General features: G+C 34.8%; 2 protein-coding genes across 2 annotated transcripts; both read right to left on the bottom strand.

The window, feature by feature from the left end:
• Window positions 1-226: 226 nt before the first annotated feature.
• LOC143557753 (uncharacterized) lies at window positions 227-6,145 on the bottom strand. The gene is made up of 9 exons (XM_077046751.1): window positions 6,047-6,145; window positions 4,595-4,704; window positions 3,838-3,906; window positions 1,951-2,066; window positions 1,822-1,876; window positions 1,558-1,678; window positions 1,122-1,169; window positions 944-1,053; window positions 227-328 (listed from the first exon to the last, which is right to left on the bottom strand). The coding sequence occupies exons 1-9, from the start codon at window positions 6,141-6,143 to the stop codon at window positions 227-229; spliced, it is 828 nt and encodes a 275-aa protein (XP_076902866.1). The 5' UTR covers window positions 6,144-6,145.
• An 8,164-nt stretch (window positions 6,146-14,309) lies between these two features.
• LOC143557752 (nucleoside diphosphate kinase) lies at window positions 14,310-15,932 on the bottom strand. Its single transcript, XM_077046750.1, has 4 exons — window positions 15,850-15,932; window positions 15,523-15,571; window positions 14,645-14,876; window positions 14,310-14,561 (listed from the first exon to the last, which is right to left on the bottom strand). The coding sequence occupies exons 1-4, from the start codon at window positions 15,898-15,900 to the stop codon at window positions 14,447-14,449; spliced, it is 447 nt and encodes a 148-aa protein (XP_076902865.1). The 5' UTR covers window positions 15,901-15,932; the 3' UTR covers window positions 14,310-14,446.
• Between the last annotated feature and the right edge of the window lie 10,847 nt (window positions 15,933-26,779).

The following is a 26,779-nucleotide window of genomic DNA, read 5'->3' as shown; positions in this document are numbered from 1 at the left end:
TTCTTGAACAACAAAGAGGGAAAAGATGTAAACTGTTTTCATAGTAAGTGAACAAAGTGGAAAACTATAGGGTTTAAATTTGAAATGTAAGAACTGTAAAATTGTTCAAAAAAGTTGAACAAATGAACAAAGGCATGTAACTCACCTCCTTATCATCCTGACAAGAAACTATGTAATTACGAAAAAACCGAAAGCTCATTTTTCGAATGAAACTGGATACTAAATGCTATCGAGTAAGAAGACGGTACGAAGGTAAGTCCTCGAGTTGAGTCACATTGTCTTGTAAAAGCTCCCTTTCCAACTGGCGGCGTGTTGATTTCATCACAGCCTGTATCAAGGAATGATAATTTGATAGCGTAAGCAATCTAATTATAATAGTAATTATAGATATTTGAGTAGAACTGATATAAGAGATTGTATGCATTTAAAATAGACTTCAGTTGACTTTCAACTACTGCTGTAAATGAGCAAAGTCGCTCGTGACCTACTCGGGATTGGATCGCTAAAATCTCTAATCGAATCGAATCGAGCCAAGCTTAATCTAGCTCGAGCTTAATATAAGCTTCACTTATCAAGCTCGAGCTGGCTTGCTAAATAAGCCATTTATTTACACAAATGTTTAACCTATATTTATTTAATAACTATTATACATATAAGATTATGATTGAAATAACTAAATAATATATATTATTTTTATATATAAATTTAAATGAAAATATATTTAAAATAATTATAAATATATATAAATTAATTAATAATAATAAGCGTGCCAAGCTTGAGCTTGAGCTTGAAAAACTACTCACGAGCCAAGCACGAGCTTAAAAATTAGAGCTCGAAACGAGCCGAGCTTGAGCTCTCTGTAAGTTATACAAGTCGAGCTCGGGCTCGCTCAATTACACCCCCTACTTTCAATCCGTTTGACAGATTCAGGTTTATAACATACATTGAAATCCATGTAAGAAGCGTGCATGGCAAGCCATTTATGATCCAGTAGCTTGAATGTAATGCAATACAGAAGGTCAAATGCTGAATCATTTTGTGTAGGAAAAGAAACTATTATTTTTTGTAAAAATAAACAAATAAATAACGCGGAGACATTTAAAATGAGTGGCCATATATACCTGAAAGAAATTTCAGGAAGGTCGCTCCGACAAAAGTTCGTGGTTTTACTGCACGGTAAAACACTATTAAGTATGCAAAGGATTACAAATTTTAAAAATCTTTGCAAGAATCCAATTTAAAATAGTTTAATGCAGCTTTACTTAAAGGATGTGGGGTTATGGCTTATCCCCAAGGGTAAAATGGGTCACAGTGAAATTTATTGTAGCTATAGGCAAACCAGGTCAACCAAGTTGAAAGTAGAGACAAGCAGTTTTATGTTTACAGCCTTGATAATTGTTTTATTTTTTTTTAAATATAGAATATTAATGTAGCTACATAGTTATTGTGATCCAGTTAAAAATGAATATACACATATAAAATATGTTTGTGAGTCAACTGGAACTGATTCAACTAATGTAAATAACAACCCTGGCTAAATACAGTAAGCATATGTACCTGCTTCAAGATCAAGCATCTGAATAAGCATGAATGTGATGTTGAAACCTGCCACAGCAAAAGGATATTCCCACATGGCCCTCTCACCTTCCTGCTTTTGAAGAAGATCTTGAAATGATTTCTGCATAACATTAGCGCCAAATATGTAACTCACAATTGCCAAAACTAACAAATTTATGAACAGATTATATTAAAACCAACTATTAAGGTTTTAACATTTCTCTCTCTTAATATCAGCATATGCAAGATAAACAAGGAATTTACCGGGAAATTCCTGGCTAAATACAGTAAGTTCTCTAGTGATATGAAACCGCCACCCCTGTCACGGAAAGTTAGGGCTCATGAGATAAATAATAATGATAGATTTCAGGGAAAATAGGAGATTTTTCTTACCTAAAATCTGTGGAAGGATCTTTCCCCTGCCAGCCCATTTCTTTCCACTGTTCAGAAATTAGATCACGAAGTTCCTCTTCGGGAAATGCAACTTTCCACAACGCCCGTAACGCTTCCTACAACAAAATAGGAAATAATTAAAAACCATAATTTCCCTGTTTTAGACAAAAAGATATATTTGTGCATTCACATAAATCATATATGTATCTAGGCCTGTAAATGAATCGACACTAATGCGACTTGTTCATGTTCGCTTGTTTAACTTTAATCAAATAAACAAACGAAGACGAACCCTCAAACGAACAAATTTTCTTGTTTGAGTCCGTTCGTTAAGAAAATGAACATGTTTGTGTCTGTGTTCATCCATTCCTCAATAATCTAAACGAACATAATGAACACGGTTAAAGTAAACAAGGATGTCCAGATTAAAGTCTACATGCCATTAGTCATCAGATGATTCAGTAAGGCTTAGGTTATTCATACACCAAGTAGGTTATTCAAACACCAGGAAGGCCTATACGAGTCGTATAGGGTCTATACGACTCGTATAGGTGTAATGTCAAGTCATTTTCAAGTCAGGCATGTCAGTTTTCATTTATTTGTATCGTATAGCCCCTATACGGGCCGTATAGGGCTATACGACTCGTATAGAGTCTGTTTGACTCGTATAGGGGGGTTTTTTTTTTAAATTACAAAATATTAAAAATAGCATCCGAGTTGTTTACAAAATAGAAACACGTAATTTAAAAGTAAATAGTTTGCTATATACATAAAAACATACGAACAACATGAGTGTTTTTGGGTAACGACTTTTTATATGTGGTCATGCTATCCATTTTTGTTGACGCCCATGTGAGTTATCTAAGCTTTTGAAATATAACTGCCATAAAAATAATTATGTTTGTTAATGTAGATGTTTTGATTCGTATTAACTCGTCTTTTGAAATATAGCCTTTATAAAATTATAGTAGTTCAATGCCCTATAGTTACATGACGAATGAAATAGAAGTTGTTGGGTTGGAGCAAGAAAAACTTATACATAGCCTATACGGGTCGTATACCATCTATACGGCTCGTATAGACCATAAAATAATTATAAATAATTGGTCAAAGTACAGCTGACATGCAGTCTATATGAGGCGTATAGACCCTATACGGCTCGTATAGGGTCTATACGAACAAGAATATCTATACGACTCGTATAGGGTCTATACGGCTCGTATAGACTGCAAAAAGTTGTCACACTGTCACCTCTGTACGCATGTTAATAAGTTAGGCCTATACGACTCGTATAGGCCCTATACGAGCCGTATAGCCTTACTCACACACCATGGGGATGGTGTTTGTATATAACAACCCTTCAGTAATATCCAACACTTTAAAAGTAAACAGCAATATTGACTAGGCTGGGCCAATGGTTGGTTGTAAGACTTAACAGTTCTTTAAATGAATATGCTGACGAATGTAAGTTAGCGGACATAAACGAACCTTAATGAACGAACATAATGAGCCTCAATGAACAAATATAAACGAACGTTAATGAACGAACATAATGAACCTCAATGAACAAACATAAACGAACCTTAATGAACAAGCATAAACGAACCTTAACGAACAAGCATAAACGAACCTTAACGAACAAGCATAAAAGAACCTAACGAACAAACATAAACGAACGTTAATTAACAAACATAAACAAGCCTTAATGAACAGACATAAACGAACCTAAATGAACGAGCAAGATATGTGTTCATGTTCGTTTGTTATGATTAAATGCAAAATAAAAGTTGGTTCATGTTTGTTCGTTCACTAAATACACAAGCTAACCACCAAACAGTTCACAAATGGTTCACTAAACATTTGGTTCATTTATAGGCCTAAATGTACCTGATGTTCTGGAATCGAACCATCATAAGCGATGTCTAAACGGTGTTGCAGCCTTTGTAAGCAATCTTCCTGACAACATCATAGAGAGAAAAAGCATGAGTCTAACTTACAAAGCAAAGTCGCAGAGATCACAACAGTAAATGCAAATGTTTACTTCCACTATGCATTATATGAAAGTGGGCATGCCTGTATTATGCATGGACCCTGTGCATATATAAATAAGCATATCTGTCTACATAACTTTTAAACATCAATTCGCACATTACCTCCCTAAACATGGCTAAAATAATAGAAAGAATGTATCCTAAAAGGAAATACATGACTTGCTGAAATACTGCAAACTGGGAAGATGTGTATTATTCTCTAAATTAGAACATGAATACTTTAATATAGATGAGCACATATTAGTGACCTACAATGATCACATACAATATCATATAACACAAATGAGGGAAAAGAGAAAAGCCACTCTGAAGATGAGAAATAGAATTTCATATGCAAAGAACATTGTAATTTGTACCCAACTCGCCAACTTTTGGGATGCTTGTTAAGTATTATTATTATGTTGGATCAGCATTACCAAGAACAAGCACAATTGACAGAAAAACAATACAAAATCGAGTCAAGAAATAAGAACACAATATTGTAAAACATAATTTAGTATTATAAAACAACTCAACAGTACGGATTTCCAAGAACGAAGTCTATAGTGTCTACAAACATAAAACTTCAAAAAAATAACTTGTCTAACTAATACCTGGGCAGGAGTCAAATCAAATGAAGGGCGAGAATCGCCTGCTTTTCTCTGAACACAAACACATGAAAGGCTTCTTCCAAGCCATGCTGTGGAGCCCGCAACAACCTCATCTATAACAAAAAGATAATGACCAAAGCAAGTGAGTTAAAGTATTCCCCAAAAGTCATGTTTTCCATCTATATACAATTTTCAAAGCACGTATCATCAGCCACTTAACTTAAACAGCAAACAACTAAAACATATTAGCTCCCTACAGATATGCAAACACTTTTTACTTTTGTTTCTGATGCAATCAATGGTTCAATCCATGTCGTGTTAGCCCGTTGGGCCAGACCGATTCAGCAGGCCCAAATCGAAGCCCAACAGGCCCAGGCTTATACATGGAGCAAGAACAGCAGATTGAGGAAGGCCCAAGTTAAGGGGGGTCGGCTGGTGACTTGCAGAACAAGCTGGAACATTTATTAATTTAAGTCTTTATGTTTTTTGAGTATTTGAATTTATCTATGATTGTGTTTCCTTTTATTTAGCTTTAGGGTTTGCCTTTAAATACTCTGTTTATTGTCATTGTTGGGAGATTGATTTTCTTTGAGTTTTTATATACAAATAAGTTCCAGCTTTTATTCGTGTGTTTAATTCCGACGTGATTGCGTGAGAAACTGCATCAGTTTCACTCATAAGTATCAATCATGTAAAACAACAAATCAAGGTAAAATTCCCCTAATATGAATCGCAGCACATTTAAATGTCAAGAAGCACAAATTGCACAACCAAACAGATTAAAGAATAGATAGGAACATCTTATGCTCAATATAAATAATTAATACCTAAAAAGTCAACAAAAAAAAAAAAAAAAAAAAACTTTGTGCTTAATTGCCGTCAAAAAGCCATGATTACCAGCAGACAGACGCAAAGGTGATTTTAACTAATCACCAACAGTATTACTATCAGCAATTCAATATTAGGTCGACTGCTAAACCATTACATTTCATTGAAATGATGTCGTAACATAAGTCTCTATCGATATATAAGCAACAAAAACATGTTAGCTTCCTGTAGATATGCAGGCAACTAATTCAATTCAATTAATCACTATAACAGTATAGTTCTCCTAAGATAACACGAAATCGGAACAGTAAACGTCAAGAAGCAAAAATTGCACAACCAGAAGGAATATGTTATACTCAAAATAAATATGAATCAAAGCACATTTATTCAAATAATTAATAATGTAAAGGTGATTCAATTAATCACTATAACAGTATAATTATGAAATTCAAGGAAACGACGTCGTAACTGAACTTTCTATCGATCAAATTGACACTTCTACGCTCATACATAACTCGAATTCAATCACAATGCACTACAGATCGGATACTCTACAAAATCACAATAATAATATTAACAGGAATGCAGTTAAAGAAAGTCATAAGGAAGTGAATAGAATAAGATAACCTGAAGTAGTGTGACAAGTATTGGTTCTATCGAGACCTTGAGGAATCCGTCGGACTGCGACGAAGGATCCGCCGTCGTCTCTATCATCGATTCCCATAGAAACACGCAGTGGTTGGCTATTAGTAATAGGAATGGAGGTTGTTTGTTACAGCCATTATCGAGGTGAAACACCGGCGAAGAACATAGGGAGTAAAATATTATGGAATTAAATCAGTAACGAACGCAACGACGAATTATATGAGATGGAGATAGGAGGAGGTCAAACTTAATTTTGACCTAAGCTGGCTGGGTCAACAGTTTTGTTGACTCTTTCTTTATGCTGTTCTAGAAAATGTGGGTTTCTTCTATTTTATTTCTATTTAGATTAGATTACACGTCACGTAACTTAAGCACAGAGGTTATTTTATTTTAAGGGTGTAGTATCATAACAGTTGTCATTAGTTCATTTAATAAAATAATACTTTTTTTAATCCAAGCAGGCGACAAATTTATGTCCCCCTTCACTTATCGCCCTAATATCATCTTGGAGGCAGTTTTCTAGACCAATATCGCCCAAAAAATACCCCAATGTCGCCCACTACACAGCCTTAACAACTTTCAATCAAGAGGTTCATATTTTCACTCTTCACATTTTTGGTAGATTATGACAATAAATGATTTGAGCTAGTTGTTGGTTTGAATCTTTAGAGAGAGTTTTGCTCTTGTGGTGGCACAATGAATGTCATGTGGCAGTCGGCAGTATGGTTTTCCAGAAGAACATCCAAGCCAAACTTTGAAGCCAGTGTGGGCGTGGTTAAAATAACATAGTCTGACCGGAGTGGCGCAGCAGACCCTCCAAAATTAGAAAGTACGGTGGCCTAACACACAAGAATCGTTGTTAAAAAAAAGAGTTTCATATTTTCATAATATATGGTTTACTTTTCTTTTTCACGTAATTAATAGTTTTGCGTTATGATTTTGGACAATATATTGAAAATGAAAATATATAACAAGTAAAAGAAAAGGTTCAAATGTTAATAATCTAGAGTTAAATAAGTTTTAAAGTGTAACGGTAAATATGAAACATTGATCGTGCTATATATATAAAAAAGTAATAAACGCGGAAATAAATCATGATATAAGTTTGAAACTTAGGCCTGTAAACGAACTGAATGTTATGGAACTATTCGTGAACCGTTCGACGAGAAGTTCGTTTATGTTCGTTTATTTAATAAACGAACAAACATGAACAAAAAATTTGTGTTCGTATAATTAAACGAACGAACATGAACATATGTTCCGTTCGTTCATTTATGTTCATGAACGTTCGTTTATTTTTGTTTATTTATGTTTGTTTATGTATTAATAGAACATAATTAAATATATTATATAGATAGGTAATCTGATTAAAGGTTTTTATATTTGTTAATTTGTGTTCATTTAACTGTTTTCATTTAAGTTCATTTATGTTCGTTTATCTTTGTTCAATTATGTTCGTTTAGATTTTAAACAAACGAACACAAATGTCCCTTTTCAAATAAACGAACATGAACATAAATATTTGTTCGATTAAGTGTCCGTATTCTTTTAAAGTTAAATGAACGAACACGAGCATGTCTTTGTTCGTGTTCATTCGATTCGTTTACAGGCTTTTATTATTCAAATTGATGAATACATTGGTCTCAATCTATAGGCTCTGCTGATTTTATTTGTGTTCGTTTGTGTTTGTGACCACATTAATTTCGTTAATGAATGAACACGAACATAAAATCTCGTTCGATAAGTGTTCGTGAACACATTATTTTCTTAACGAACGAACATGAACAAAGCCTTGTTCGTGTTCGTTCGATTCGTTTACAGCCCTATTGAAACTAATTATCTATCAGAAAAGACAATTAATGCGAGTTCAAAGAATCCAAATCAAACATGAAATGTCAACAAATTATCATCATGGTCTCCTTTATTGCCTATGACATAAAAAGGATCAACAAAAGATGTAGCAATAGTTCGAAAAAAAAAACAAAAGATGTAGCATTAACATTGCACCACTTAAAATATTATTTCTATACGAAAATAGAAAAATGAGTTTTTAACCAAATGAAATTATGAAATATGTGTTTGTCACCCCGACTTGGACACAAATTATCATATGTAATTGATATAAGTGTTAGATTCGTATTGTGCTATGTGAGAGTTTTTATACAACCGTTATCATATATTTTAAAGGAATAAAAAAGGTATATGTGTCTTTTACACAACAATCTATGATTAAAAATAATATATCGTTTTTGACCCTTATTACATCATAAAAATAAGCATTTTATTTTTTTTTAATTTGAGTATGATATTGCTGTAGTTTTTTTCAATTAAAAAAATTAACTTGTTACGTAAATACCAGAGTTTGTGTTCTCCATTAAATAATGCATAGCAACGACCCTCTAGTATTATTTTATAAACATTATTCGTACATGGCACACCAACTTAGATTTGTTTCATTAATGCTTTTATAGTTAAACAAGTGATAAGGCCTATATTTTTCTTAGGCAAAGAAAATAAGTGCTACGGTCTTTGTAAACGACATTAAAAAATTAAGATGACAACGATGTCATTTACAAATTTCCATCAACTAAAGTTTTGAATTTTTGGTTTCGAAATACACATGAAGTTAAAATGTCAATATAAATTATCATTATTATAATCTATAATGGTTCTCCAAAAAGTTCTATTCTTGGATTAAAGTATTTGTTACTTTAGTATATATTTTTGTATGTAACAAATGCAACAACCATTCATACAGGATCTTAAGACATGAATTTTTTTTCATTCGGAAGGATGTTGGTCCCGATTGTTGCAACTTGATAACATATATCAATATCGAATGAATAATCAATAAGAGGGATCCTCAAAATTTAAATTTGATTAAAGATACGAACATAGTTTGGTGGAATCAAATTAGTGGTTATAATAACATAATTGTTTTGAAACATACCATGATAAAGAAAAACTAGAGTTGCTAAACTGGTCATGTGTTGTAAGCTGAATCTGAAAATTTTAGCTGACATGTATGTGGTTTAACCTGTAACGTATCAAAACCTGTGTATACTACTACCCTTCTACCCCACTTGCTATATATTTTGTAAAGATGTTCACGTGGCCATCTTTGTATGCCTGGTTCTTACTAGGAATCTGGGATGCTCTCTGGATCATCAAGAGGCGGCCTATGAGATCGACCTCCAAACTTTCTAGCGGGTTATCTTTATGCTACAGATATATCTCGTTTTCAACACCATTCACAAAATTTCGTAGAAGCCATTTTCCATTCGTTTGATTGGAATAAAACTGCAAGCTTAAATTTATTTTCAAAATATATGAAACTATTTTGAATTAGTGGAAACATAATTTACCCACATTGGAAAAGGCAGAAACATGCATGAAAGTATGAAACTATGTCACATGGTGATGTTTGGCAATTAGGTCGATTAGCATGACGAGGGGTGCCCACTTTTTCATACGTGTGTGATAATAGTTTTTTCTGTTTTAAACTTTTAAAATGTTATATAATAGAAATCATTAAACTATGAGTAACTTTATCAAGTATGTAAAAAGGATTGTTGTTTATGAAGAATGGAGAATGAAATGTACTTGACAAGAATTGTTCTTTATAAAGATTTATGAGAACTTAGAGTATTCTTAATGGATTCTTCAAATTATGTGAAGGGATTCTCTATTTTTTTTAGATGGTTAAAAGTGGTTGTAAGAGGAGGAGAGAGAAAATGTTACTGTTCATGGTTAAATTTGGATAAACACACTGTTCATCTCTATAATTTTTTAATGTTTTTGAAAGTGGTTGTGAGTGAATGAGAGAGAAAATGTAATGATAAAATTATAAAAAAAGTATTATTTAATTGAAAATGAGAGAGAAAAAATGATGTATTTTATGTAATTATAGAGACGGAGATGAAGAATTGATTGAGAATGCTCTTAAAATCTTTGTGTCATGTATGGAGAGATTAATGGACTAACTTTCATCTATTGATATAAAACTAAATTTATATATTTTAAAACACAAAATTAGTAAATAAACTAAATAACAACACATCAATTTATTAATTTAAAATACTGAAAAATACATAAATTTCACTCATTCGAAAAGAAAAAAATTGCATAAAGTTAAACAAAATAAAATAGAATAAATCTAAATCTAGTATCACAATCCCATCTAGGGGTGTTAATATGTCGGGTTGATAGGTTAACAAGGTGATGGGTTTCAGTTGGTGCGTTGTCAATCGTTTCGTGTCGACCCATTTAAATTCGTCTAATGTTCGGGTTATGTATTGGGTCAACTCATTTTATATTAATTTATGAATAGGAGTAACAACTGGTGACTTAGTAATGGTTTAAACAATCAATTACTCTTATTCATATAAAACATGTTAATAATGTGTAACAGGTCTAATTGTTTTTATGCATTTATCTCCCATTGTCAATTAATAAACTTGAATTTACATATTTAGCTCAAAACAAAAATAAATTAATGAAAATAATTAGAGAATAGACAATTGGTACTAATAAAATAAAAAGAACTTTATAAGTAAAGAGTATATAAAAGTCGTTTAAAAAGTAAATTAGTTTTACTTATAAATTTTAATAGATATATGAAAAAATAAAAATCTAAGTATTTAACTTTAATATTTAATAATTCTTATCCTTAAATTAAAAAATTAACTTCTCTGAAATTCTAAAATGGGTTAGCAGGTCAACAAACTTTTTCACGAGTCGTGTTCGGCTTGACCAACTTTTAAACAGGTTGTGTTTAGGTTGACTTGTTTAGAAAAACAGGTCATGTCAGACGACCCAAAACCTAATCTTTCTGTGTCAAGTGCGAGTCGTGTTAGAAACTGCCACTCCTAATCCCATCCATATTGGTTATTGGCTTTTACTCAATTCCATTTCGAATGTTTGCAATAGAAAACTATATAAATCCCTGATACATTTAAGGGCACCAGGTATAGTTATAGCTTCCACAATAACAAGTTTTAGACCAAGCGTAATAGAGAGTTTTGGGAAGTGTTTTGGCATAAAACGCTGGAGGACACCGCCCCCTGGTATTTTTGGGCGTTTTCGGGGTTCAAATAGTCACCCAACATTATGTACATAACGCTAAATGAAGAGAAAGTGGGGCCAATGGATGAAGAGCAATCAATTAAAGGGGAGGGTGGGTGGCGTGTTGACATCATGGCTACTGTTCGTCTTAGAGAGTGTTTTTGGTGTGTTAAGCGACACTTATTTAACTAATCAATATTTTCTCTCTCATATTCTATACTTCTATTCACAGCCTCTTAAAAACATAATTTCTCCCACTTATCCCTCTCTTCACTCCTAGTTTACACTTGTCTATGGTAGTTGTTTAGAAAAACTAATCCACATTCTCACTCCACATCACACCATCTCTTATCCACGTTATCCATTATTTTCTTAAAAAAAACCTTAAAAACACCTACGATGGATGCTCTTAGTGAGTGTGAGTGGTTCTTTCCTCATAGGTGCCATCTAAGCTCTCACTCACCACTCACAAATGAGGGGCGTGGTGTATTAGTTAGTGGATACATAGTTACACACCTGCACGCATACACAAAGACATACACAGAAACATACATATAATTAAGTTCACACAAAAAATGATCGTTAGTGAAAAAAGTAAATATGAAATGATTGTTAGCGTAAGAAGTAAATATGTACTACTAATTGAATTTTAAGTTTTAAGTATTTAATAATAAATGAAATGGAGTAATGTAACAATAAATACCTTTCTTTTTAATTAATATAAATAATAAAACCATTATAGTTCTCTCTTTAATTAATATAATTAATCAAACTAAAAGGCCATGGAATATACTTTAACGTCCAGGGTGTTAAAGATGATTTGGCAAAGGTTAATGAGTGGGACACCACTCCTTACATGGGCTAAGGGGCATTAAAGGCAAACTTGGTTAAAGTGTTAACGTGTTTTAAAATCCTTTACACTCACACACAACAATTTAAGAATTGTTTTAAATTAAACTGAGGGCGTTAAGTGTGGTTAAGCCATTTCATTTAGGTGGGATGGAATAAAAATAAGTGAAGTGAGTGATGTGATGTCTACGTGAAATTAAGGGGTATGAATGCATACTTCACGACCAAAATAAAAAAGATAAAAGCATTAATTTATTTTTATAACTTTTTTATCCTCCATCTTCATTTTATATACAAAAAGGCACACACACAATTTATTCATACACTATAATTTCTTTTATCCAAAAAGAATTTATTCCATCTCAATTATTAACATCCATCAACGCAAAAATTTTCTAATAGCATTAGTACTAGAGGTGTTCAAAAGTATCCGAATCCGATTATCCGATAATCTGTATCCGAACTATCCGAACGTCGGATATCCGAAAATTCGGATTCGGATTTGGATAGCGTTTTTAGGAATTTTCGGATAGTTCAGATGTCCGAACTATCCGAAGTTTTAATTTTAATATTTTTTTAATATTAATATATATACAACTTAAACACCATGCTTACTCCTTACTCTATCTAACCCTAATTTCTAAGGGCCTGCTATCACTAAATCAGTATCAATCTCCAATCAATATCACCATTCACCACGTCCCCAGTCCATGGCACAGCCACTGTCCACCGCTGCACTACACCGTCAGTCCGTTTTCACCTCCGCCATCGTCCGCCGCTGCACTATTTGACTATCTGTCACCTTCGGCCGTCACCACCTTCGTCCTCCGGCGCTTAATCTACCTTGATAAGGTATATGAAGTTTGAAAAATTTATGTTTAGGTTGTTAGATTGAAGAACCAATTGTGTTTAAGTTGTTGGATTTGTAAGTTCACTTTAAAACAGGTTGTCAGATTGGATGATTTTGGTTGTTTTGTGATTTGTTAGTCTAATTTTAAAACTGTTTTTTTTTCCAGGTTTTCTTTCGGATATCTGAATCACTATCCTATCAGATGTCCGAAATTTCGGATATCCGAAATTTCGGATTCGGATTCGGATAGTGAAATCCACTATCCGAAAGGACCGGATATCCGAAACTTCGGATATCCGGTTTTGAACACCCCTAATTAGTACATAATATTTTCTCTGTTGGCAAAACTAACACGCCATGACATTGTGATGAATAATAATAAAAATTGTCATACACATGCAACTAGTAAACATACAACTTACACAAAATCATATAACATATACACTTGTTTTGAGTAGGAAAAAACGTATATTAATTGATGAGATGATTATTATGATTTGGTTTGATATATTAATTGAAAAGATAACATATTTATTGTTGCATATACACAATTTTCATTTATTTTAAACATACAAGACTTAAAATTGAATTAGTAGTTCATACTGATTTATCGCACTTATCGCATGAATCACCGCATATATATATAATATATGCGTGTGTGAATACTGATGGCCCGCTTACAGATGAGAGAAATGGTGTTCCTCGTGAACGTCAGCCCCATATGCACTCACGGGTACCTATTCACAAACTATACCTCATGCCCTAATAACTAAACCTACACGTTCATGACTTCATTCTAAAATGGTGCTAGATCAATAACACTTGTTTCGCCAAATTTGATTGCACCCGAAGCCACAATCTTTGAGCGTTGGAACGTTGATCATTTACATGTCTTGTACTAAATTACGATTCCATGTAACATATAGATTCATAAATACTTAATTGTCTTAATATTGATGTGTATAGATGATTACCATATATCACAAACCAATTAACATAAAAAACCAAATAAAAAAGAATGAAAATAATAAATTAATAAAAAAAAGAGGTTTTTCTTGACTTTGTGAACAATTATATAAAAAAATTAAATCAAAAAGACTGACAATAATAAATTAATAAAAACAAGAGGTTTCTTGACTTTGTAAACAATTATACAGTTCTGTATTATCGGTCGTTGTAAGTTTGAACATGCCTACGTTTGTTAGTGCCAAGATTTGTATATAGGTGTGTTCTTTTCTAAGTGGCCAAAAGTTCAGGTCTTATAATCATCAAAGAAGATATAGATTTAGAAGTAGAATTAGTGAATGTATAAGATATATATGTTAAAAAAAAAAAGAGTTGCGTTTGACTCAAAAGGTTTCATTAGAATTAAAATCTAAGGTTATGGGACATATAATCTAAATTCAAAGGATAACGCGCTTGTTCGACAAAAGTTTTTTAAACAATCTGTTAAGACAAAGCTACCGTACCAAAGAGAACATATAGCAAACACGATAATAAAACTAGTTTAACATTATCCAAAAGGTTCATCATCCATAAACAAAGACCAATTCAAAATAGATTACACCCTCACACTAGGCAAATAAAGGGTAGTAATAACATAAAAGCTTAACCAGCACTCATTCATAGATCCATGGGTGAAGGCTGCTTGACCAATTAGCAACACCCTCAGGGAACCACAAACCAATCTCCTTCTTTGCGCTTTCAACAGCGTCACTACCATGAATAACATTTCTGCACACCCAAACACAAAATATATAAACTATCACAAGTCAAACAAAGTACAAGTCAATATCGATTTTGACAAATAACAGTACCTGCCAATGTCGATGGCAAAATCTCCACGGATGGTGCCGGGAGCTGACTCAGCAGGGTTGGTAGCACCGATGATCTTGCGACCGGTGGTGACCACATTCTTGCCTTCCCAAACCATGGCAACAACAGGCCCGGAGATGATGTATTCAACTAGCCCATTAAAGAAAGGCTTTGCGGACAAGTCAGCATAGTGCTTCTCGGCAAAAGCTTGGTCAACGGTCAAAAGCTTCAATCCTAATTTCACAAATAAATGTCAACAGTTGAAATAAACATGTAAAAAATCATCTATTATGAAACTTGGGTATGAAACACATCATCAAAAGAAGATTTTGTTAAACAGAAAAATCGACTAGTAACTTTGTCAAAGATTCCTATACAATGACACAAGAATTAATCATGATCTCGGATTTAAAAAACCTAGAGTTTTGAACATTTTCATAAATGATTTAATCGAATGACCCAAATAAAATACTTATGAAACTTGGTTGCAATTTAATGATGTGTTATTTTCACATTTACCTCTTACTTTAGATCAAATTTGAAAAGAATAACCACCACATAATAACCAAGGTCCATAATTATTTCATTCAGATCACATAGATTTAACCACTTATGAAAAAATTCATAGAATCTAATTTAGAAAACTTCCAACTCTCGACGAAAATTTATAAGTTACAAACTCAAATGCCACCTATTAATCTCCCAATTTGAATACTTGTTTTTCAAATTTTAATAATAAAGTAAAGGCCACTCAAATGGTAATATGCATATGATCAACACTAAACACAATCATAATTAACAGGACCCATTAGTCCCCAATTTTCTCTAATCTTCGTGTGCGTGTAATAACTTTGACCAAGTAATCAAGTAAAAGTTGTACCTTTCAGAGTGAACCCTTTCTTCTCAAATCTACCAATGATTTCACCAACCTAAACAAAATCAAATTCATTTCATTAACAACTAATCAACAATCACTTGTACATCACGCATTAAAGCTTGCACAATATTAAAAATTTCCCAGTTCATATTTCCCAAAAGGGTATTATTAAATTAATTCACAAATCAAACAAAACCCAAATTGATCAGATCCGAACAGAATTCGTGTTTTGGTGATTTGAATCAAAGATCGATAAACAGAGTAAAATTAATAATAATAATAATAATAATAATAATAATAATAGTAATAAAGAGAAGGAAGATGACTTACGAGGCCTCTTTGAACGCCGTCAGGCTTAATCATGATGAACGTTTGCTCCATCTTTGACCTGTGTGTGTGTGTGTGTGTGTGTGTGTGTGTGTGTGTTTAGGGTTTTGCGATTGCAAGCAAATCTGTGGTTTGTGGAGAAAACGATGATTTATACATCCGACGGGTCAAACCCTAAATGCCAGGAATATTCTTCCACTGCCTTTTACGATTTTACCCTCATTGTTATAGCAATCCACATGCGCTAGTTGAACGATGAGGTAGGAACTAACGATTAACATGGATTAATCAGGATTAGCCATATTAGATTTATATGTCATTCTTGAATATTCATACATATATAATATACCAAAATTTTATGTAAATTTTGATTCATTTTGACCAAATAACGATTAATCGATGATTGGCTGGTGACGGGGTACTGATTAGGCATTAATCGGCGCCAATGTGGGATTTTTACTACCATGCCTCTGTATTAACGAGTTTCGTTTGTTTTACTTTTAACTTGAAGTAGGGGGGGGGGGGGGTGCATAGGTCGGTTCGGTTAATAGCCTCAACTAAATTAACCAATCAATTTTCAGTTAGTCAATTCAGTTTTTGGTTCGGCTCAGTTAATTACTAAAATCAATTTTGGGTAAGATATTTACTTAGAAAGAATGAAATGGATGCCTAAATACATGACATTGAAATATAAATATATGAAATGGTGGTATAAATACATAAAATGGTGATATAAAATATGAAATACATGAAATAAAGATAAAAGCTATAAATATATGAAAATATTTATGGTTTGGTTTGGCTTGGTTAACTGAGGATACAAAAAGTAACTGATAACCATTTTTCAGTTAATTTGGTTATCGCTTAATTTTGGTTCGGTTTCTTTTATTTTTGGTTTTTCTCGATTAGATTAAAGCTCGCCCCATAAATATAAGGCAAATTCAAAATCTAATAATTCTAAACATTTATGATTCAATTTGTATTTTATCCAAAAAAAAAAATCTAATAACTCACCAGAATGGACTTTGGAGGTGAATGAATAAGGCTGGGTACTTGGGTTTGGTATCGGACAAAATATAAAAGGTAAAGTAAGTTTGGGCTTGAGAGCCCAAATCCGGCCCGTACAAAAACGTAAACAATGAATTTTTGTTACGATAGGCATGCGGGGGTTTAATATTGTAAATAAGGTAATTCACCAATGATGGATGCAAACAACTTCTCTGTCATTAATAATGGGTGTTTTTCGGGTTTCTTGAGTCGGGTTATTTAAGTTTCAAAGTTTTAAAATTAGACCGAAACCCAACCCAAATCTAACATCGTTTTTCGGGTTCGAGCTTTTTCAAGTTGGGTTAATTGGGTTTCGGGTGTTTAAGAAAACAAAAGGAATAATAAAAAAGTACAGAAACGCTACAACGTGAAAAGTAAACCAAAGAATTCTTCTGAACCCGTTATGTAAATAACCAAATAATAAATTAGCATAACCCTGTAAAGCAACATATTCTTCGATTATGGCTGTTATTAGCCACAAATAAAAAATATATATAAACAATGAATAGTCGATCAACTATAATACATGGAATAGGAATAAGTGGAATCTGTAGAATGTTTTATATACGATTTACATACCTAATAATAATATTATGTTTTTAAACAAATAGTTTATTCGGGTTGACTCAAAGCCTAGAAATCAAACCGAAGAACCAACCAGTACTACTTCAGTTTGGGTTCAGGTTGGTCTTTTCCCAGGTTCAGGTTTTTCAAGTATTTGTTTAACTTATTTATTTCGTTCCGTGTATTTTGTTATTGACTATTTCTATGTTAAAAATATTTTTGTCACCTCTAAGGTTTGGATTTCTTTTCTCTTGTTACCACCCTTAATGTCTTCATATGACATGTCATTATCATCTTTACTAAACCAACGTATTCTTCTTTATTTATTACGTAAATAACCAAACAATAAATTAACATAACCCGATAAAGCAACATATTTTTCGATTATTGTTTGTTATTAGCCACAAATAGAAAATATATATAAACAATGAATAGTCGATCAACCATATTAAGTGGAATGAGAGAATTAGTGGAATGTGTAGAGTGTTTCATATATGATGTACATATCTAATAATAATATTATGTTTTTAAACAAATAATTTATTCGGGTTTTTCAGGTTGATGATGAGGGCTAAAAGAATGTGTTTTTGGTGTTTAATATCGTGTATTTTAATTAGTTATCTATATCGAACGCGATTGATTACTTTGTTTGGTTTTATGCGTGTAGATGTTTGGAGTATAAAGGAGCTATTTTGGAGCTTGGAAGATGTAAGGAGCTATTTTGGAACTTGGAAGATGTTGAATAATCGAGTTATAGATGAAAGGAAGCAACCGGGGGGGGGGGGGGGGTTGGGTGGGTGGAACGGCTCGCGAGCAACAAGGAAATGAAATATGGAGCAATTGAGTACAGTGCATCTCGTAAGCTATGGCATGGCCTTAGCTTACGGTCCTTGCAGGCGTAGATCAGAGCCATAAGGCAGAATGTGGAAGTTGTAAGCAAGAACTAACCATTGTAGTTGGGCTGTAGCTTACAGCCCCGTGACAGGCAAAGTTGGTTTTTGATGATTTTGGAAGGTATTTGAGGCCCGGTTTCATTATAGGTCGTTTCATGTTCTTACACTAGCAGCCAAGGATGATTAATTTGGGGCTTTGATTCAATATTTTAACGCCTTCCAATCACTAAATCTTCCATGGTTTCATCCTTCCAATCCGTAATAGAGCAAATCATGATGCAGAGGCAAGGCTAAACAATTTGTAACCATTTTAGGTGTAGTGTTTGTATGCATATCCATGTAGCCATGTAGGTTTATATATATATATATGTATGTATATATATATATGTATGTATGTATGTATGTGTACGTGGGTGTGAAATGTTTTCTGAAATTTGTATATTCCAATGGAAAAAAATGTTGAAAAGAAAAGAAAGCTACTTATGGGGAATAGTTTCTACTATTAGACCCCTTGTTTCAAACTATTGAAATTTAAGTCACAATGAAAGAAAAAAAGTGAAGCTTCACTCATATAAAAAGGTTTCACGGCTAATTAGACACGATGCGGAACCATTATGAACAAAGGACTCTATGACTCATCATCTAATTAATTCTAACCCGATAAAAGATGACGCTGACAACTACACTCAAATATTTGATGGATTAGATGGTATATACGAAGACAAGTGTAGAACTTAATCTGTCAGTGAAGAGACATTTTGACATGTTACAAGATGTTGTTGAGTCTTTGTGGGATGGGTATCAAAATTACTCAATATCACATTGTTCACGGTTTGATTTATGATGGACTCTCACTTATGAGTTTCTTCATTGTTGAAAGTCATGGTATCTAGATGTGTTAAAAGCTTGGTCAAGGGTTCGAGATTGTGGAGTAGAATTAAAAGCATCATAGATTAGGTGTTTGGGGGTTTGTTTTTTTAACTATTTGTGTTGATAATCAGTAAAATCATTTTTCATTAGTTTTCCAACCAGTAGTTGAAGAGAAAGCTTTTCTCATTTAGAGTAGATAAAAGTGGCACGATCATAATGCAGGACGGGACGCTATAAGTAAAAGAGCCCACCTAGGTTCGTTCAGGTTTAAACATACCTTTGGTTCTAGAACTCAAGTTACAAGCCTCCCGAAAATCTGACTGATTACAAACAGTTCACCATCTATGTCAAGCATAAAATGAAAAACACTATTCTCAAACTTAAGATTCACTGGAACATTTGTACCAGTTTTGTCATAAAACATTATCACACCTTTAGTAGTTTGGAATTTGTTCCTGGCCTTAACTAGCTGGGCTCTACAACCCCCCCCCCCCCCTTTTTTTTCTTTTTCTCTAGTATGTGTTGCCTCCACACATTAAGTATAAGTAGGGGTGGCATGATGAGCGAGTTAGGTTATGTTACATGCTGGTTTGGGTTGTAAGGAGTCATATGTTGAGACAGGCACGTGGGTTAGCCGTCAAAAACCTTTTTATCCATTAGCTATATATAGTTCATGCAAGGGTTAATGCATTAGTTATGATTGATAATAAAAATGCTATTCTAAATATTTCAATAAAACGACTTATAATTTAAAAGGTTATGAAAATAAACGTTGACAAATTTTCGAGTAAACTGTGGTTTTCGTCCCTGTGGTTTGAGTCAAATAGTTTTAAATCTGCGATTTTCGTCCCTGTGGTTTCATTTCACTTTCAATTAAACCCGACCCCACTAACCCCGTTAAGTCTGGTGGTTAAACCCATCAGTGTGCCCCTCACGTGAGAGACAGTTTTTCTCCTCAAATAAACCCCAACCCTAATTCGCAAGCCCCTCCGCGTGAGGGGCTGAGGTGTATTTGGTGGGAAAAAAAGGACAAAATTGCCCCTCACGTGAGGGGTACATTGATGGGTTTAACGATCAGACTTAACGGGGTTAGTGGGGTCGGGTTTAATTGCAAGTGAAATGAAACCATAGGGACAAAAATCGCAGATTCAAAACTATTGAACTCAAACCGCAGATTCGGACAAACCACAGAGACGAAAACCGCAGCTTACTCTTTTAAAATGTTACACATGTTTTTTAATAAACTTTTTTTGTTTTAATCTTTTTAATTCTGGGCTGCGCGATTTATTTGTTTCGATCTCCATTTTTCTACATGTAATAGTCATTGGTGTTTAACATACACAATCCAAATCCATTGAATTCATGATTGCTAAACTCATAAATTAGTTCATAGTGGTACGCATGATTGAGATATAGTTAATGCATGCTTAGAAGTATAAACAATTATGCATTTGCAGCCTCTTAATTGTTTCTGATCTTTCAGAAACAGACACTACTGTGTATGGACCCTAAGGCTGAGGGGTGTGGGAGGCTTTAATGGGGGCTTTAATGGGGGCTCCAACCAATAATATTATGACGTGTGGCAGAGAGAGAAACTGGATAAGGGGGGTGTTGGAGCCCCCGTTGGAGTCTCTGGCCCTGGTGTGGAGGGGCTCCAGCAGGGGCTCCAGCGATTTTTTTTTATATTTTTATAAATATATTCAAACAACGTATTATTAAAAAAACTCATAAATTATTAAAAAAAACACACATTAATAAAAAAACACATTAATATCTAAAAATAAAATAAAAATTAAAGTACTAAAAAAAACATTCTTCTTATTCTTCGGCTTGGTCTTCTTCGATCAACCTCTTTCGGATACGTTCCTTTTGCTTTTCCATTAGCATTTGATCGACCGGATTTAGGTTACTGAAGTCTCTAGTAAGAAAGTCCAAATCTCTCATTCGACTTTTTTCCTTTTTGTCATAAGAGACCACCTCCATGGTTTTGTTGAATTTATTGAGGGATTCAACAAGATTGGCGATGTTTACGGCTTCCCCCTCAGCCGGTTTTTTCCCCTTGGCGTCCCTTCCCAATAGCCACCTCCTCGGCGGTGAAGACGTTTCCTCCTCCGCAATGTTTAGGTCGAATCCAACGCGGCAATCCGACCCGGTTGAAGTGCTATACGCTCCAGACGAACTAGTTTTAGTCCGTTTCGGCCTTACTTCCGCATCAAAGTCCGGCGCCACCAGCTCAACCCACTTGGAACACCTTTTCAACCTCTCCCACAACTTTAAATCGTCCCACGTCTTCACCATCCCATACCTCCGCAAACACTCCTGCTTCCACTTTTCGACCGTGAAATTGTAAACCGCCAAATCATCACTGCCACTTGGTCTCATACGACCGCTGTTCCTGTTGAAAAGATTAGTAAACAAGCCGACAAATTTTCTGATTTCGGACCATCGACCCGAAATCATATCGGCGTTCCGCTCTGTACTCCCAACGAGCATGTAGAACGTCTCCCTAACCTTTGTCCAAAAAATCTTGCTCTTTTGGTAGTCGGCTGCAAAATGACTAAATAAATTAGATTTCCATTTAACTTTTTTATTATCATTTTTAAAAACGTTAAAACAATTACCGCAACGCCGATCCTCAGAAATGACTATCCAAGCCCGACACAAGGCTTCCTTCTCATCCGATGACCACGGAGTGGCTTTCCGTTTCGTCCTCGGAGTCGAAGCCGGTCCCGACCCGTCCGTTGCAACTTGTTTTTTCCGGTGGATGCGTCTTTTTGGTCCCGTAGCTTCACCGTGTGATTCTTGTGTCTCCGGAACAACAAAGTTAGGAGATGGTTGTGTGTTGGATGGTTGAAAGCCGGATGATTCTTGCGGCTCCGAATAAAACATCGGTTGGTGCGGTGACGACCATAAATCATCGTCAAGATAATCTGAATCAAGGTTTGGGAACCAATTTCCAGCCATTTTTTTTAAAAAAAAGTTGAGAAGATGAATTGATTTTGGGTGAAGGTTTGAAGTTTTGGTATAAAAATGGGTGAAATGGGGTATAATTATATAGGAAAAATATATATTTTTTTTTTGGTTTGTTCGGCTCCCAACGGTCAAAAAACCATCAAAAGTTGTGTAGCCCTCTCTCTTCTCCCGCTAACCGGCTCACGCCTGCATTGTTTTTCGCGTTAGCGCCCCGTTAGCGCCCCCGCTAGCACCCTGGTGGTGTGGTGTTAGCGCCTGGGGGCGCGAGCGGAGGGGCTCTAGCGCCCCCGTTGAAGCCCCACACCCCTCAGTCTAAAAGAAGTATCATAGCCACACAAGCAGCGGATCTGAATACTAGAAGAATGATGTTTTTTTCCTACTTACTTTCTTCACGGCCATTTAATGCAGAACAAAAAGTATTTGATCCGGTATTCAAATTACTCAAATATATGACAGAATCCATTTTTTACCCACATTTTGATATGGTTAGTATGTACGATTGTTTGTGTTTGGATCATTAGGATTCATTTTGATATAATGTCGAGTCTGAAGTTTTTCATAGAACCATAAATCTATATAATTATACGTATATCTATTCAACCTTTTATTGGTAAATAATATATATAATCCGAATCCTTTCATTTTCATGTAGATGAATATATTGGTGTCGGTGTTATGAATAATAGAATATGTCAAAGGTTGTGATATCTTGGAAGAAAAAGTGAGATTACTTAAAGAATTTCCGACCCATGTGTATGAGTCAAAATGATATATAGATCCACTAAAAATTGAAATAACATGGAACCACACTATTTAGAAAACGCGTAGTAAAGTTGTAGTAAACACCAAAAAGATTAGTAACAGTTGTTGGTTTATGAAAGTTTAGTTGGTGAATGAATGTTATGTTTCACCATAAGTTTAATAAGAGTTCTTGGTTTATGAAAGGGCTGATGTGCATTGCACCTAAGGGAACAACAACATGAAAGCCTCTTTCATCCAGGCTCCATATGCCTCCCACTCTCTCTCTCTCTCTCTCTCTCTCTCTCTCATAATTATTAGAATTAAATTTGTTTGTGGACTTTTGACATGATTGAGATAAACATTTTTCATGATTACTGCATGGAATTCATCCCAAAGACCTTAATTTCTCTTTCAAGAATCGTTTTTCTCACACAAGCTCTCTCTCTCTCTCTATATGTGTATACACACATATAAAAAATATATATGTATATATATATATATATTTTTGCACGGATAGAGAGAGAATTATATTAAAAAAAAGACGTAAACGCCTCTAGCGGGAAACTGGAAAAAAGTTACAGCCTTTGAAAATAAAAAACAACAGTGAAGAACAAGAGGTAAACACTTAAGGTATAATGCAAGACAATGGGGAGTTGGCCCAAACACTCCAATCGATTTCCTTATACTTGAACCTAAGTTTGAACCACCCAAATAGGCTTCTTTTAATTTCTTCAAGCGTGAAGGCAATGATAATGCCCTAGCCTTAAACACCTTCTCGTTCCGTTGTTTCCAAATGAACCACAAAGTCGAGTAAATAATCGCCAACAACAAACACCTTCTCATCTTACTTTGCTGCTCCACCGTAACACCCAGAAGATGCTCAAAAGAATCTAGACCGATAAAATCCCATCCGCACCAAAGCGAGATTAACCTCCAGATCGCTTTAGAACCCAAGAAAATGTGTTTCGTCGATTCATCCTCCAAAGCACACCCCTGACAATTGCTCGATAACAAAGGCATCCCTCTAGCAATTAGGTTGGGTGTGACGGGGATCTTGTTTTGTAGAAACTTCCATACAAAACAATTTATTTTAATTGGAACCCAAGTTTCACACCTGCAAATCTGAACATCGTCTCCATGAATAGAGTCTGCCATGAGTCGTCTCATCGCTTGAACCGTGAACTTGCCCGAAGAGTCACCGGTCCAACGCCACCCATCTTTACCTTCATTGAATGAAAACAACGCAACCATTTCCTTGAGATCGTTTAAGTCAGACGACTCCTTGATAGGTTGGATTTAGACCATTCAATATCCGCGAACACTAGCCCGGAACCAAACAAGGAAACCAAATCACTAACCAAGCACGTTTTCTTAACCACCAATTTATAAAGATCAGGGAAAACATCCTTCAAAGTGAATTTTCCAAGCCACACGTCTAGCCAGAAACGAGTCTAGTGACCTGTCCCCACCTTTCTAACAAATGTCTCATTTAATTCAATCCCGTAGTCTAGAAATTTTTTATCGACTTCTCGATGTTTTGCCACGGTCCACAAACGGACTGTTTTGCCAAACGCCCATCTGGATGAAATCTAGAGTAGTGAATTGATTTCATGCATTTTGCCCACAGGTGGTCTTTTTCGGTTCTCCACCGCCACCACCATTTGGCTAGAAGAGCCAAGTTCATCATTTTTAGACACCCAACGTCTAAACCACCGTATCGTGTAGGCTTCACAACAATGTTCCAAGGAACCCAATTAATTTTCTTTTTGTCTCCAAGGCCACCCTAGGAATTTCCTCCTAACTTTTTCACTTTTATAGATTTTAGCGGTACATGAAACATTGAAAGGAAATATAAATGTAGACTCCCAAGAACGGCTTTAATTAACTTAAGCCTTCCGCCGAAAGACAGTGAGGTAGCTTTCCATTGGTTAAGTCTCTTTTTAACCCGATCGATAACGGGTCTCCAACGTTTGGAGAGACCCATATTCGACCAGATTGGTAACCCGAGAAACGTAAAAGGGAGGGTAGTCGGTTCACAGTGAATTATCCTTGCCATGTTATGTACCTAGGCATTCGTCGCCCCAATACCATAAACCTTGCTTTTATTAAAATTGACCTTCAAACCAGAAGCTAAATGGAAGCACCGTAATATCCGTGCTAAATTTACCGTATCAACTGCATTCCAATCATAAATGAATGTACCATCATCTGCGTACCTGACATGGGAAATAATCGGGCCATTATTAGGCAATTGCACCCCTTTTATTAGCCGATTTCATCTTCGTGTTTAACCCCTCCATAGCCAAAATGAAAAGAAAAGGCGCGAGCGGGTCACCTTGTTTAACCCCTTTTTAAATTCAAACTCTAAAGTAGGAGAACCGTTAACGAGGACAAACTCTCTTCCCGAGGCGAGGCATGTGGAGATCCAAAGTCTCCACTTAGACCCGAAACCCATTTGAACCATAACCGAGTCCAAGTAATCCCAACTGATCGAGTTGAAAGCTTTATCAAAGTCCACCTTTAACAACATACATTTTTTGTGGAAACTTTTGACCCATGAGGTAACTTCGCTGACAATCAAGTGACCATCGAGAATGTTTCTACCCTCGATGTAGGCGGATTGCTCGTAACCAACTAAAGAAGGGATAACTTTTCTGTACCCTTTTGATCTGTATATTTACATACACGCTTTTTTTTGGGTTGAAACGCATCATCATTTATTAACAAATCATGTCGCTAGTCTCTTTTCGATTGAAAAACCATGTCTTTTATAAACTACATTAATTGTTATTGGAGTCCTAACATTACTATGCATGCATATATAACTACTGTACTCGACGAAGTAGTTCTACAACATCAGTCACGAGAAAACAATATTTTATGTGGTCATGTAGATATCTTTCTAGAAAAATTCGAGAAACTTCCCAGAATGACATTTTCTTAGAGAGAGAAATTCTAAATAGTCTAATTTTTAGTAAATCCGGAAATAGCCCTCCAAATCTCGGCTTAGGCGGCACATTGGGAATCGATCCGACGAGATTTAAAATGATTTGAATCTCATTGGCTCAGAACAAATTTTAAGTAGTCCCGTCTTTCCCGACCAAATTTTAAGAAATCTTGTTAGTTTCGTCCAATTTTAAGGAAAATTTTCTTTAACACTATTTCTCTTTCCTTTAACTTACTTCTTTCCCAATTTCTCTTCACGATCTTCCTTCATCATTTTCCTTAAAAATACCTCCAACTATGTAAACCGGATTGGGCTCGGGTGATGTTTGAACCGTTTTTGACGAGCACAAATCAAAGCCCGATAAATCCGTCCATTGGCTTGATCGATTTGTGCCCTTCGGAAACAGTTCATGTCACACCCTCAAAATCCACTAACGGAGTTTTACCGTCAGAGGGTGTGAACTGGCAGGATCGGAATCATTAGTTATAACCAAACCCAAGAAAAACGTTTAAATGAAAGTAAATGCGGAAGCGTAAAACCTTAATTCAAAAGTTGCGTCACGCAGGACGACTTAAAAACCAAAAGTAACTGTTAAAGTTTAAATTTGCGGAATAAAAATGTTTTCAATAATGCATGCTCCTAAACCGCGCGCCCGCCTCGGCTACCTGAGAATAACATACTAAAAGTGTCAACACAAGGTTGGTGAGTTCACAAGTAAAATAAGATAAATTGTTTAGCGTTTTGCGTAACCTCGTTACGACGTTTAAATGTTGCGTAACCTCGTTACGGCGTTTGAGTGTGTAACCACGTTACAACGTTTAAGTATTGCGTAACCTCGTTACGACGTTTGAGCGTGTAACCATGTTACAACGTTTAAGTATTGCGTAACCTCGTTACG

Source organism: Bidens hawaiensis, unplaced genomic scaffold (genome assembly GCF_021521415.1).
Source record: "Bidens hawaiensis isolate Kalapana, Puna unplaced genomic scaffold, B.hawaiensis_p1.1 tig00019115_1, whole genome shotgun sequence".
NCBI classification, from domain to species: domain Eukaryota; kingdom Viridiplantae; phylum Streptophyta; class Magnoliopsida; order Asterales; family Asteraceae; genus Bidens; species Bidens hawaiensis.
This window is presented reverse-complemented; position numbering and strand designations above follow the sequence as displayed.